The sequence below is a fragment of the Drosophila obscura genome, unplaced genomic scaffold (assembly GCF_018151105.1).
Source record: "Drosophila obscura isolate BZ-5 IFL unplaced genomic scaffold, ASM1815110v1 contig_208, whole genome shotgun sequence".
NCBI classification, from domain to species: domain Eukaryota; kingdom Metazoa; phylum Arthropoda; class Insecta; order Diptera; family Drosophilidae; genus Drosophila; species Drosophila obscura.
Genome location: NW_024542799.1, coordinates 1226636 through 1241355, shown reverse-complemented (window position 1 = coordinate 1241355; position 14720 = coordinate 1226636). Strand labels below are relative to the sequence as shown.

At 40.1% G+C, this 14720-nt stretch overlaps 2 protein-coding genes across 6 annotated transcripts; one reads left to right on the top strand and one right to left on the bottom strand.

The window, feature by feature from the left end:
* Positions 1-7583: 7583 nt before the first annotated feature.
* LOC111064774 lies at positions 7584-8958 on the top strand. 2 transcript variants are annotated; one of them, XM_022352546.2, is made up of 4 exons: positions 7584-8130; positions 8196-8393; positions 8457-8752; positions 8816-8958. In XM_022352546.2, the coding sequence occupies exons 1-4, from the start codon at positions 7602-7604 to the stop codon at positions 8876-8878; spliced, it is 1086 nt and encodes a 361-aa protein (XP_022208238.1). In that variant the 5' UTR covers positions 7584-7601; the 3' UTR covers positions 8879-8958. The 2 variants fall into 2 exon arrangements, with proteins under 2 accessions (XP_022208238.1, XP_022208237.1); XM_022352545.2 differs by having other exon boundaries at positions 7587-8130; positions 8196-8752; positions 8816-8955.
* A 3999-nt stretch (positions 8959-12957) lies between these two features.
* LOC111064784 lies at positions 12958-14518 on the bottom strand. Of its 4 annotated transcripts, none has more exons than XM_041594135.1 (5): positions 14278-14517; positions 13975-14220; positions 13735-13911; positions 13253-13671; positions 12958-13193 (listed from the first exon to the last, which is right to left on the bottom strand). In XM_041594135.1, the coding sequence occupies exons 1-5, from the start codon at positions 14441-14443 to the stop codon at positions 13116-13118; spliced, it is 1086 nt and encodes a 361-aa protein (XP_041450069.1). In that variant the 5' UTR covers positions 14444-14517; the 3' UTR covers positions 12958-13115. The 4 variants fall into 4 exon arrangements, 3 of the variants coding, with proteins under 3 accessions (XP_041450069.1, XP_041450068.1, XP_041450070.1); XR_005968051.1 differs by having other exon boundaries at positions 13101-13193; positions 13253-13350; positions 13412-13671; positions 13975-14517; XM_041594134.1 differs by having other exon boundaries at positions 13975-14518.
* Between the last annotated feature and the right edge of the window lie 202 nt (positions 14519-14720).

The following is a 14720-nucleotide window of genomic DNA, read 5'->3' as shown; positions in this document are numbered from 1 at the left end:
CAAAAAGCTATAAAAAGTTTTACCTTCAGTGGGTAACACTGTAGGGATGTATTTTTTTTTGCGGAAATGGGAAGGGTTTGTCTATATTTTTATCGGAAATGCTGGTATCTGTTGAGTTAATATTGATTGGTAATGGGTAATGATATAATAGAAGAAGTTATATCGAGTGGAATGCTTGGGAATGAAACGCTTAGCACTTTAAACATATTATGCGCTCATTTTCTTCATTAAATTTCTTCGTTACATATAATTTTTGACTTCCATGCGCAAACAGTCATGACAGTCCTGCACAGACTCAAACTCTGGAAGTACATTATTTAAACTAAGACGAGTGACAGCAAAGGTGTAAATATAATATATATATTAAATACATGTCCTGCCTGCTAAGATATGACCTAACCATACTCATCCATCATCCAATAAAATCCGTTTTTACATTAACTGTAGCTAAAATCATATGGTAGTTTTCCCAATCATCACAACGTAGTTTTCCCGTCTTTAAAGCTAATGTGATTTGTGTGAGTTGCACTTTAGAGTCACTGTCATTGCAATGGCTGGTGCATACACATAATTAATTAAGGACCTGACATATTCCGCCCCGGGGCAGAAGCATCTCGCTACATCCCCTGCACCATTTTCTTCGCTCAGTCATCACTCTTCTTGCTTCCTTTCGTCCTCGCCTATCCTCCCTCCATCCAGCTGCTGCCCATTTGACTAACAGAAATGTCAAAAATGCAAGTGACAAGTGTGAAAAAAGGACGAGCAGAAGAAAAACAAAAGCCAAAGGAGGACACGACAATACACACATGGCGTGGGCGAGGGGCGAGGGCAGCAGCTGTACTTTGGGATGGGTTGGGATTTGTTTGGTTTGGTTGGGTCGGCGGCGGGGTGGGGCAGAGGCATTGTCTGCCTGAAGACGCTGCGCGTTCGTGCAAAGCAAAATAAATTGAAATTTTAAAATGTATGAAATTAATTTTTGGCATTCTTTGCAGACGCCCGTCGCCCCCACTCCCGACTCGTGCTGATGATATCACATGATTATTTATCTTTCACGCGCACTTACCCACATTGCTCGCTCGACACATATGCAAAGGATGTGCGTGCCTGGGCCTGACACTTGCCAACACACAAAACACACAACACACACACACACACTTTGTCAACGTTTTTAGTATGTTGTCAGCTTTCTACCCCGCACTACTGTCTACTGTCCTGTCAGCTATCCTTTTTTGTCTTAGCCTCGATTTGTGCCCTTTTAAGCCATTTGTCAAACACTTTGCATGACGTCATGGACGTGGGAGTGGCCGACAGAGATCTTTCAGGGCATTTGCCACTTCGATTTTGGGCACTGTGTGCCCACTGTGTTATGCAAAAAATTTACATATAGATTAGCAAAAACTGTGGGGAAACAGAAACAGAAGAGGAGTCGGAGGACAGCACCGATACTTGATGTAAGCCTTGAATGCACTTTGGTCAGCAGCAGCAGCAGCCCCACACTTGTGATGATGATGTCTGCGATGCATAAGTGGAAATCATTAAGTGGTCCAGGCGCATCTTGTAAACTGGTGCGTAATCCTGCAGACTCAACCCCATCCATGTTCAATTGTTTACAATGCGGACAGAACCAGACCTCAACACAGAACTGAACAGAAACCGAACAGAACAGAACAGAGCAGAACCCGAGGAGCATTGTTGCCATTTCCGTTCTGCTTCTCTCCCGCTCTCTCTCTCTCTCTCTCTGGCCACTCCGGTGCTCATTGTGTGCCTGGGAGTTTTCGAAAATCCCCTGACAACACTTTGTGCCTTTCCACAATTGTGTAAAAAGAAAATTTCTGCGAACAATCCTTCAACAATGCAGGAAATAATTGTACTGAACGGACAGCAGCCCACAGATATGTGTGTGTGTGTGTGTGAGTGTGTCCTTACACGAATACGAATATGGACACGGACAGGACAGCAGACCTGATCTGGGCATAATGACGAGCCGCTGGATATTGGCCAACGATGATGGGCATTAAAACGCGTATGATGAGGCTTAAGTAGTCACACAGCGCACACAGGCTCACACACAGCACAATTGGGACTCTTTAGGTATATCCTTTAGGTATGTCCTGGACGAGAACCGGTTGGGTTTGGGGGCTTAAGTGATGCTAACATATTGTACGAACATGGGCTAGGGGAGAGTTTTCTCGGGCATAATATTTCTTCACGATGATTATTGCCTAATGAAAATACACGTAGTACATATCAGAAATTATCATTGTTGCCTGGCAGTGGGGGAGAGGTTTCTGAGCAAGGTGAATGCGAAATTAATGTATTAACATCTGTCGCAAAATCCTGAAAAGAATTCTAGCTGGCTAAAGAGGGTATCAATCATGATACATGATTTTTGCTGTAATTATTGCAGAACCCTACACATGAGATTAAAAATTACATGTTCTACATAAATATAGAGATTGGTTTATTTTTTGTATCTATTTGCGATTTGTGTATCTTAGTTATGGCATTATTTTTAGGTGGGGTAGGATAGTTCCAATAGGTTATGTTATAATATATTATAGAAAAAATTATAATACATATATTTCAACTAATTTTGTAGTTTAAAAATTAATATTCTTATTCGAACCGAATTTTTATTTTGTCGGACTTAGATTTTCAACATTCACGAGTGGGGGGGCTCAACAGATACCAACCATTCAGTCCATTCACTCTTTGAACATCCATTAACGGCATTTCAGTAAGGCAATGCCAAACAGACTGTGGCAGAGGGGCCATAACAGTGGCAACAGCAACGTGACAACCGAAAAAGAAACTGTGACATAAACATAAAATTTTATGTTAATGGCCGATGATGAAAAGTCCAACAATGCAGGCAACGCCACTGGTACTGGCACTGGCACCGGCTGTGGCAAATAAATAATTACCATAAACAGCAGGCAGTTGAATGGGAGGTGTCCAGTGAGAAGGAGGAGCCGCCCTGGATTGTGTGGGATTCACAGGTTTATGCAGTTAATGTCATTGAGTATTTATCAAATGAATATCCGCTACCCTGGTGTAGGAGATTTTGTTTGCCTCTGGGGCTCTGGTTGGATGGAGGCCTGTGTAATTGCTCCGACTCCACATCGATGTTAATTCAAATTTACGTTAATGGAAAATCATTACGCACAAATGTGTAAAGTGCACTTTGGCCTCCTGTACGGTCGCCGGTTGCCGGTTGCCTGTTACCTTTTTAATGCGTTTTCCTTGATTCGGCCAAATGAGACTGAAGTTTTGCTTGCCGAGAGCACACGGTTTTTAATGAGCTGCAAGTGCAATCTGCTCCACCGACAGGCACTGATAAGCTGCCAAAGGCTGAAGGATTTATTTATGATTAAAGAGGAAACGGAAACACTTCTGTGTTTAAACCTGGTCTTTGCCACTGTTGAAGATGGCTATCTATTCGGCAGATCCTTGGAAGATATCATCTAAAGCCAGGGAACTCTTTAGGGGCTTACTAGCTCCGCAAGTAACTAACTCCGACTCACGTCGAGCAAATGAAAAAGCGGAAAACCACCGAAATAGTTAACTTAACTTATAAAATTTTACAGCACCAAAGCGTTTCCCGTCAGGTCTTAAAGGTTTTACTAGCTAAGCCACCCGAGAGGATTTGGGATTGGCCCTGCTGCACCTTTTCCTTTAGCTGGCATTTCTTGTGGCTTATGCCATTTAATATGCATTTTGTGTTATATTTAATATGCAGACAGACAGACCTTTAGTTGGAGACGAGCAGACGAGCTGGAAGAAGCCAACTCAAATTGCAGCTCTCTTTGCCAGTCTTTGCCTTAATGGGCCCAAGTTGCTTTTGGGAATAGCAGACGAAAGACGTCGACGTCCGTGTCGGAGATGTGTCGATGGTGTCGAAGGAAACGCTCCATTTTGGCATATCACTTTGGGGCATTGTTACATGGGAATTTGGCTCTGTTCGTCTTGTCTTGTTTTGGGCTCATTAGGCACGGAGCCGGCACCAGGTTGGCACATCAAATTGCTTGCAAATTGCCTCGAAATTGGTCCCCCAGTATACTGAGTTCCATACCGACAAACGGACTTTAATGAAGCAATCGAATGCCACTACCCTTTCCACTGCTCCCATCGCAATAACCCTTCTACTTTAAGAAGGCAAAAAACGCCCTTAATCAGCACACAGCGGGCAGTTTGGCACAAGAAACGAAAGAATAAGGAACAAACTACCCCAAGCATAACTCTATTGTCCTAGGTCATTCAACCTTCAGTGCCGCGTAACCTCAAACTCATTCCACGGAAGCGCGAAACCGTCGAAACGCAGTCGCAATCTCGAAAACGCATGCGAAATGCCATTTTCTGCGTTTCTTTTCTATTTTTATGCATGGTAATCAATGAGTCAAATTGGGTATATTGGTTTTATGAGTGGATGCAGGCAACAGGTAGAAGATAATGGATCAGGGTACAGAAAAGGTGTAGCCACATGGGAAAAAAGAGAAGAAAAATATATAGGTAGAAGGCTAGAATTATTCTAATGAAAAGATATTCCAATGAAAAATATGTGAAGTCGATGTTTTTAATATCCATTCCGTTTTGGTGTTTGTTTTGTTGGTGTTGAAACCCAGGACATTGCGCGGTTCAACCGACTACTGGGTAAACCTTAGTCCCTTAGCCTTCCAAAACATCGTTCCAGTGTTTGTTTGTTTTTTTTTTATATTCGCGACGCGATGCAGCATAAAATGAGCAGAAGAAATACGGTTAAGAGGATGCTTTTTCTCTTGCAGCATAAAATCAAATGTTGGGAGAGACGTAGAACGAGAAGTGCCAGGCAGCAGGGAGATGTGGAGTAAGCATAAAATATATTTTTATGTCACGTTTTTAATGACATTTGTTGCATTTTTGCACTTGGACGTGGTAACCCTGGAGAGCTCTTCCGCTCTCGCCCTCAGCGTAGGCGTCTAACCGAATGTGTGAAGAAGAAAGGAAGAAGAAAAAAAACTATACACACTGTATAAAGCAAAATAAGGCGCCCAGGTCTGCGGCAAGAAAAAGTTGCTGCATCGAAGCTTCGAAAAGGCAGTCCTCGGCCTCCGGCAAAAAGTCGGCTGCAGAGTCGAGCAACAGGCTGTCAGTTTGACAGGCAATCGTTGATTGCAAAAGCGGCACTGACAGCTGTCATTTGCACGGACCCTGGCACGCTTTTAGACGGAACAAAGAAAGCAAGAGAGAAAGCCGGAGAAAAACACACATTGACAGCAAGGTGCAATGGCACGGCACGGCAAAATAAAGTTGCTAATAGGCTTCTCCGTCCATTAACATGGGGCAAAAAGCCGTAAAGGGTTGACGTTAAAGGGAAAATGGGGAAAGTTCAAGAGCGTTTACCAGTAAAAGGAACAGTGGAACGAATGGGAATGGAATGGATTTGTCTTATGCGTTAATTGGGAACCATTGGGAAAATGAAATAGTGATAAGCTGTAAAGAAATACTTTAGTGAAATGAGGAGATATTAAAGGAAATATTAGAAATTATGGGTATGATGGAGTAATAAAGAATTTCTTACAGGAGAATAAATAAATGAAAAGTGGAATAAAATACAAATAAAATTAAATTAAAAGCGAAAAGCATTCCATCATTCATGCGGAAGGGAATCATGCTTCCTTCCTTCCTCCATCAATTATCATCCGTCATTATCTACTGAAGTTTGACGAGAGCCCCGCCAGGGCTGACAAGTTGTCAATAGTTTGGGGAATGGCATAGAATGTCCCGGCTAATTAGCAGCAATTGAAAAATCAAATTGCCATCGCTTCAAATTGTCCTCAAGCTGACCCGAGCACTGTTTCCCGTCTGTCTGTCTTGGTGACGCCTACGAAAATGGCTTTACGCCTCAGTGGATATCTCAAGCCCCATGGACTCGTCAATCCTGTCCCAGGACCCAGGACCATTGTCCGGTTCGGCACTTGAGTTGTGCTTTCTGCTCTATTGGCTGCCATTTGCGGCACGCTTCGATGCATTCGGGCTGCGACCGCAGCAGTCTTCGAGGACAGGACTGTGATTTCCATGAAGTACTTGGGTCTGGGTCGGGGCTGATGTAATTAGGTTTGAAAATTTGCTGATTGTTGATTTGTTGTGCGAGTATTTGCGGTACGGAAGGGCAGAAACAGCAGCAGTAGCACAGCAAACTCCAATTATATGCGCCAATTGTCAGTTTTGGTTACTCCTCGTTAACTTATTTGATTATGGGCTAATTTCGTTGACTGGCAGAGTCAAACTGGGGGAACAGGAACAATGGGAGATTGAGCCTGGAATGGGCTCGGCTCCAGTGTGGATTGTCATCAGCAAAATATTGTAGAAATGCAATCCTTTCATCAGAGCAAAATTAAATTTAAGAAGGTTTTTTTGCGGACGGAAATATCTTACGGAAAATCTAAAGCTAAATAAGCAAAAGTAATTTAACTTTTCCCATTTTCTGCTGCTGCTCAACTCTCTTATCGACTGGGGACCAGGACGGACCGAAACCAGAACGATTTGATGAAGTGCACCACCATGTGCACACCAAATGCACACATGTGTGGGGCCGCATATTGACAGACTCCCAAAAATGAAAACTATGCAAATAAGGAAGGATACGTCTGACAAGTCCAGAGTACCCACAAACCCATTCCCATACATTACTCCGTCTCCGTCTGGGTTTGGGTTTGGGTTTCTCTTCATTTATCTTGGCTTATTAAATTGAATATATTGCTGAAAATATATATATATGGAGAAATACATATATTTATTTTAGCCTGCTGGCATCATCATTGTTGTGTGTGCGTCCCTTTTGGTCCTTTTAAATGCAAATTAGCTTTTTGACTTTTTGATGCGCCCATATCGCCCCAGACTCGATTTAGATTTATGCGGCTTGATAAATTGTGGCTACACTTAATGTGCGCATACGGTGTGACATGTCCTTTTCATGTCACTCGCCGAAAAAGTTGCCAAACTCCCGACTGCCGACTACCGATCTCCACCACTCCATTCCCCAAAACTCTGCTTCGAGTCCTTGTCGTCGGGGTTTCCATTCGAGTTGACATGTCGAGTGGTTTTGTTGGGGTCTGCTCTGGTCTCTGGCTGTGTGTGTGGCCGTGCCTTTTACTTGCTGACATTTTTGCACGCTTGACAAAAACAGCGTAACCATTTTTCTGACTGCCATTGCCATTGCCACTGTCACTGACTTTGGCTCTGGCTTTGACTCTGTTTTGCTGGTAACGATGCTTTTTGTGGTCCGGCTTTGTAATTAGTTTTGCTCGGCGAGGTGAGTCTCGATCTCACAAACGTTAGATGAGGAGAAATGTCTTTAAATTAAAACTCAATATGGAAATGAAAAAAATGAATTTTTGCTTATTTAATATTTACTTATAAACAATTTAAATTTTTTGAAAATGTTCTTTTAATTTTTTTATATTAAAATTAATTCAATCTATTAATAAAATAAGTGAAAAATTTAATTAGGGCTGTTCCCTAAATAGACGCTGTTCTGTAATTACCACTGGACTGTTGACTTGACTTTCCGCATTTCTGGGACATATCGATATAATTAATCGATAAAGTGCATACGTACATACATGCTCTCCGCTGTCTCTGCGAGGACGTCTTCATATCTCTGCATCAAAATGATTTTAAAATTGCCTATTGAGATCCTTGATAAAGTGTTCGGTTACCTGAAAAATAAAGACCAGCTAACATTGGCACAAGTCAACCAACAGCTTGGCTGTGCATTTGCATACCACGCTCGAGGAAAATACCGGCGACTTAACTTCGGACAATTTACAACTGAAAGTGATCTGAAAGTTATTTTGGACCTTTGCGGATCCACTGTTGTCCAAATTGAAGTACCAAACAATTTCGTGAAAAGTGATAATGTAATGAATGTAATTTTCAAACTTATAGCCAAGCACTGTGTTAACCTGGCATCGGCCTGCGTTTTTATTACGTCTTTCAATTTCAACGCATGCAAACATTTGCTGGCAATGAAATGCCTAAAAACTATTAAGATAGTTTTCAACCAATCGAATTATCCAGAAACGGATATCTTTCAGTACATAAATCCCGACTGTAAAGTATTGACAGTAGAAAACATTTCGAAACGTCAGGGTAAGCCTTTGAACAGATTCAACAGCAATAATTTTTTTCTTTAAATATGCTATAAATCTTTTCAGCTGCGAATATACGAAAACTGATTAACTTGGAAGAATTGACAGTTCGTCGGTCCAATCCGGATTTGCGAAATGTTTTTCAAATCGGTTCCAATTTGAATAAACTCCGGGTCCTTTGTCTTCACGATTGTACACATGACCCAGCATTTCAATTACACGATATTGAATATCATCAGTTGGAAGAATTAGAGTTTAATATAGGCAACATTTACACAGCCTTCCCAAAGTGTCCAAATCTCAAATTGATAACTATACTTTATACAGGGGTCGCTAGTCATATTTTTAACGTCATTGCAAGTTACGGAAGCACACTGGAGCATCTGATAATAAACTATTATGACTTTTTTCGCCCTAAATTTACTGGAACACAATTAATAAATGTACTCAGAAAGTGTGAAAGATTGAAATGTCTGGGTGCTTCTACTGATCTTATAGCGGATCTATTCACCGAATCTCTGCAGTATTTTATTGCCTTATTAAAGGAAAATGGATTTAATAAGGAAAGTCGTTTTTTAATAAATGCAAGCGGACCCTATGATTGTAAAAAATTTTGCGAATGTGTAAGTGCTTCCTATAAAGTAATATTTTACCGGAATTTAAACTTTTTTTTTTGTTTTTTGTAGAAGAAACAAATTGCAAACTCCGAAGTGTGGAACCTAATTACACTTGATGAGAAACTTTTTTAAATGTGTAAAAAAGTATTGTACTTTGCACAATTTCACAAATGTATAAAATTTACCTATTGAGATAATAAAAATGGTAAAATTAATGGGGTTTTAATTCAGTTTTATTTATATATTAACATGTGTAGATCACATTTCAACACTTTTGATATCGCTGATTTTACGAATATGCATAATTACTGACTGAAAAATCAAAATTAAGGAACAAATACCACCATAGAAACGCCTTCATTGAGACAAAAAATAAAAATGAATTTCACAATGAAAATCTATTTACTTTGTAAAAATATTAATTAGTTATGGGAATTAGTTACATCTCCTGAATAATTGAAAAAAAACTCTTGCTAATGGTAGGAAACTTGTTAAAAGATTTAGCACTACTAATAATAATGCTCTTGATCTTGTTGGGATTCTTTTTTAAATACAAATTAAATTTCAAGTCGCCATTATCCCTTATTTCTATTCATTAATTCGCTTATCAAGTTTTAAGAATATCATATTAAATGAAAATAAAAACAATTTGGTATCTTGCACTTCGTCACTTTATTACCACTTATTTTAAATACAAATTTGCATGCTTTATATTTGTTTTCCGCTGTGAAACTCCTACCTCTTGTCATTAAGCGTACTTGAGGGGGCATAAATAATTCTTTTTTAATTTGATACGCATGTCCATAAGTCACCTCTTCCTATTGCCCTGCCGTACTCCTCTTCAACCGACGAGGCAGGCAATCTACATTAACAAAGCAAACAAAACTACTCAAGCGTCAACAAAAATATGTCATTTAGAAAATTATGAAATATCAACAGAGAGTAGAGGCGGGCGGCCCCAGAAGAAACACTTAGCAGTAAATGAAAAATTATATGGTGTGTGTTTGTGTGTGTGTGTGGATAGCTGAGGATGACTTCGGGGTAGGAAGAGCCCACAAACAATATATGTATGTATGGGAAAAAACAAGGAAAAACGAGCCAAGCAAACACATGAGCAGGCCATAAATTAGCCCGCATACTGGCATCAGGTGGAAGCGGCCGGCGGTACGGCTCGGCTCTGCTATGATTGAGGCACGAGTAGTAGTAGTTTGGGGTAAAAAAGTGCTCAAGGCGGCTGTGGGGACGGGTGTGCGGATGCGTCAGCTGTAGCACAAGAAACTAGAAACTAAATGTGTAAGGAGGGGGAGGTGTACTCTAAACGTGGCGATGCGATGAGGTGGCTTGTTGTCAGGCTATAAAACAAAGTGCTGTCTACAAATAATTTGACTTATTCGTGCAGAACAAATCGTACGTCATTTGTTGGGATACTAAAAAGTTCAGAATGGAATTCTCTCTTACTCTCTCTCTCTCTGTCTGAACCATTGCGCAATTAATGTTTCTGCACAGCGAGAATTATGTGCGTGACTGTCACAGCCAGACAAGACGGAGACGCTCTGTATCTATCCTCCACGCGATATGGATAGAGCCATAAATGTTGACTTCAATTTCCAATTGTTTGACGAGTCTTCCAAAAAGCATTTTACGGCCTTACACATGTGCTACCCCCCACACACTCCCACTTCCACTGCCCATGTACATATGTATAGCGATTGCCGTTGACAGGCTGAATTTTATGATGATGTGTTCGCTTTTCGCCAAAATTAAATCATAAATTTTGTAATTAATTTGCATATATGCATGCATTTCCATTCGCTCCTCCCAGGAGGGAACATTTAATCATTCCAAATTGGCATCATGGCTCAATTTTAATGACGCCGCATAAAGCGGGTAAAACTCAAATGGAAATTACATTTGTATACGGCCTCAAAACTAATGAGGCGACCGACTCCCAGCATTGCATACAGAGATTATATGAGAAGATCATTAAAATTAGAGACATAACTCAAACTTATGCATTGGTATTTTAATTGCTGTCTGCGGGCATAGTTTAAGGGAGCAGCATAGTGGCAGAGCAGGACTTTATGTTATGATTTGTGGTGTAAATATTTTGGAGGTATTTAATAGGAGAACAGCAGGAAATTCCAACGATCCTAAAGGTTACAAAACGGGGTTTCTATCTCCAGATAGGAGGCTCTTCTTAAAATCTATCACCTGGTGCCTGGTTCGCAAACCCTTGACGCTCTTTACCATGGACAGGGCACGTCAAAAGTCACTTCAGACTGCTGGAGCTGGGAGCTGGTTTTATTGTTATTCATTAATTTTAATGTTGGCACAACCTGCAGGTTGTGGGCGAGAATTGAATTGAATTTGAAGTGCTGCAAAGAGTGCCACCCAGAGTGACTGGGAGTCTGGGCCGGGCCGCATGCGATAACACCCAAAAGCGGTAGAGAGCCCGAGAGCCAATGAGGCTAAGTGCGGCTATGAACCCTTTTCGCATTTGGGAAGCTCAAACATAACAAAGGACCAACACGGAGTTGGCTCTGGTACGTAGTGAGTCCTGAAACATTTGCGTAATGAAACGAGGAGGATGACTGGGCAAGGAGAGTTCAATAAACCTGGCACACATGATCAGGAAAAGGACACACAAAATAGCAATAATCCAACGAAATTGATGCGCAACAAACATGCAAAAGGAAATAGACAATAGACGATTGTGTGTATGTGGCAATTAAAATTCATGAAAAAGGTATGGGTTATTATTAGAACTAATGCTCTGCAGGGACATACATCCCTCGGCCAGTATTCGAGGTACAGTTGCGTTGTCGTGGAGCTGCCGAGAAGCAGCACCTGAACATATGTCATCGCAGCATTGAGTTGTCATCCCGCAAACACCCCACTACCAATACCTGTATCAATGTCCAACCCAGATACAGATACACACCCCCACAACCACCAACCACATCACATCCATATCCAGGGCAGAGCCCAAAGAGCACCCGAAGAACATATGTGCGTGAGGGAGGGCAGGGCGTTAAATTTGTCCGATCCGAACCCAAAAACGCAAGCATGTAATTTGTTATCCAACAATTTATAATTGCATCAACAGACAGCACACGCACATGCCCAACACGGAGAGATGACTGACTTTGAGACTCGGAATTATATTATGAAGCTAAACATGGTTTTTATTTTTCTATATTTGGACAGACTCTGCCTCCCCCTCTCTGTGTCTGTGTGGCAACTGTCCGATACAATTTTATGCTATGCTTAACATTTTGTACATTTTTCGGTTTTTGGTTTTGGGTTTCTGTGGTTCCTCTCGTCTTGCCTTTAATTTAATTTTCCTTTGTGGGCGAAGGGGAAAGTTTGTAGTTGATTTATGAATTTTTAAATCAATTTGACAAGTTACTTTTAGGTAGGGGTTATTGGGTTGTGCTTTCTATATATAAAAATATTGCTCTTATTTATCATTGTTAATGGTATTTCCGATTTTTCAATAATAGTCGAATCAAGCAAAAAAAAAAGCACTATAGAATATAAAAACCAATTTCCGTTTATACGAATATATTCCCATCACAAAATTATTTAAAATTTTGGCGCACATTTTTGATAGCCATGGAAAATTGTTAATAAAAAATAAACATCCCTCCCCACACGTACATAATTCCTCATAGTTTTGGCCATGCACTTCAACTAAGACGCTACTTAAAAAAAAAACTGTTTGATGGCATAACACAAAAAGAGATCAAAATACAAGTATCAAAATGATTCCAAGGCGTGACGAAACATGCTGAAATGTAACAAACAACTTGTGCTACCCGCCGCCGTCCTGATCGACAGCAACTTGTGCGGAAATCCCGTGTACAGGGGCACGTACGGGGAGTCGAGTCGGATGCATGTTGCCGTTGCCTCTGGTTGGGGCGGTACACACGTTTTTCTACTCGTCGGGCGTCGCTCTTTTGACAACTCAAGTGACGTATTACTCAATGGGTCTCGTCTCTCTCTGGCTTTGGTTATGCCTGACAAAAACTTCACCCACCCCTCCATCAGCCAGCAGCCAGCACCCGCAACGGGAACGTCGTCATCCATCTCGGAAAAAATCACAGTTGCAGTGGCGGGGAAGTTTAAAATGTCGAAATGGATTAGTTGATGGAACGTTGGTCAGAAATTTCATGGGAAAGTGTTATAATTTAAATGGGAAAGGCATTGTAATTGATTTCTCTTGATTCTCGCCGTAAATTTATTTCTGTAGAATGAGAAAATGATGTGAACAGGCGGCGGGGACTGGTTGTAGGATTGGGCGAAATCTTTGTGAAATTTAAGGTATACATAGGTCGAGACATTAATTCAAGCGTATTCTTTTATACATTTAATATTTTAAATCATCTAATAGAAAATTATTAATTGTAATTAGGTTCCACACTTCGTAGTTTGCTGCTTCAATATTCTACAATAAAAATGGTTTCAATTTAAGTAAACTATTATCACCTCAAAGCAAACACTTACCATGGCCCGAATGCTTTGGAAACTATATAAATTTATTTCAAAGCGTCTCTCCTCATTAAACCCATTTTCCTTTAATATGGCAATAAAATCCAGAGAATCTAATAAAATATTCTCTATAAGATCCAAAGAAGAACTAAGACACTTCAACTTTTTACACACTCTGAGTATATTTAGGAAATGTTTTTCAGTAGGTTCGTTTACAAACGTGCTCCTAGCAGAATAGAATAACATCAGATGCTCCAGTGTGCTTGGGTATAATGCAATGGTGTCACCAAAGTCCCAACGTGGATCAAAATGACTATTGAACAAATTCAAAATTTTGAGCTTCGGACACTTTGGCAAGGGTGTCAGAATATGGCAATTATCAAATTTTAATACTTCCAACTCTGGACATTCAAAAAATTTTTCTTTGTTCTCAGCTGAAAAAATAGATAGCATACATATCTAAGGAAAATTATTGTTGAATCTGTTAAAAGTCTTACCCTGATTGTCCGAATAATAGTTTTCCTCAATCAATATACAGCCCTGTACACAAAAGCGAAGACAAAGGACGCAAAGTTTTTTCAAATCGGATACGATGTGAAAAATATTTTGGAAGCTGTCATAGAATTCACAAACTCTCAATTCTTCCAAGTTAATCAGTTGTCGAAGATTCTCAGCTGAAAAAATAGATAGCCTACATATCTAAGGAAAATTATTGTTGAATCTGTTAAAAGTCTTACCCTGATAGACCGAAATGTTTTCCACACTCAATACTTTACAGTCAGGATTAATGTATTGAATAAGATCCGATTCTTCATAATCCGGAATTTTGAAATCTAACGTAATAGTTTTCAGCCCTTTCATGGCTAGCACGTATTTGCTTGCGTTGAAAGTTAAAGGCGTAATATTAACGCTGGCAGTTTCCAGGTTAACACAGTGCTTCGCTATTAGCTTGAAAATTACATCCATTGCATTTCCCTCGAATCCTATTTCTACGTCAATAACAGTGGATCCGCACAATTCCAAAATAACTTTCAAATTACCATAAGTTTTAAATTGTGAGAATGAAATTTTCCTGTATTTTCCTCGAGCGTGGTATGCAAATGCACGTCCAAGCTGTTGGTTGACTTGGCCCAAATTCAGCTGGTCATCTTCATCTAGATACCCGAGAACTTTATCTAGAATCTCAAGTGGTAATATTGAAAACATTTTGAATCAGATATAAGAACACGTTCTAGCAGAGATGAGCTCGAAACAGGAAAGAGCGTTTACGTACATATGCATCAGGGATGGATATTAAGAGCTTGTGCGATTAATTTTACCGATTAATTATATTGATTTGAAACTAGAGATGCATAAATGGTACATTACTGAACAGCAGGAATTTACTGAACATCCAGCTGCGTATTATTTGTATTTATATTTTCATTTACTTAAATGCCAAATTTGTAAATTAATTTAATGCCAGCATGCAGACATACACATT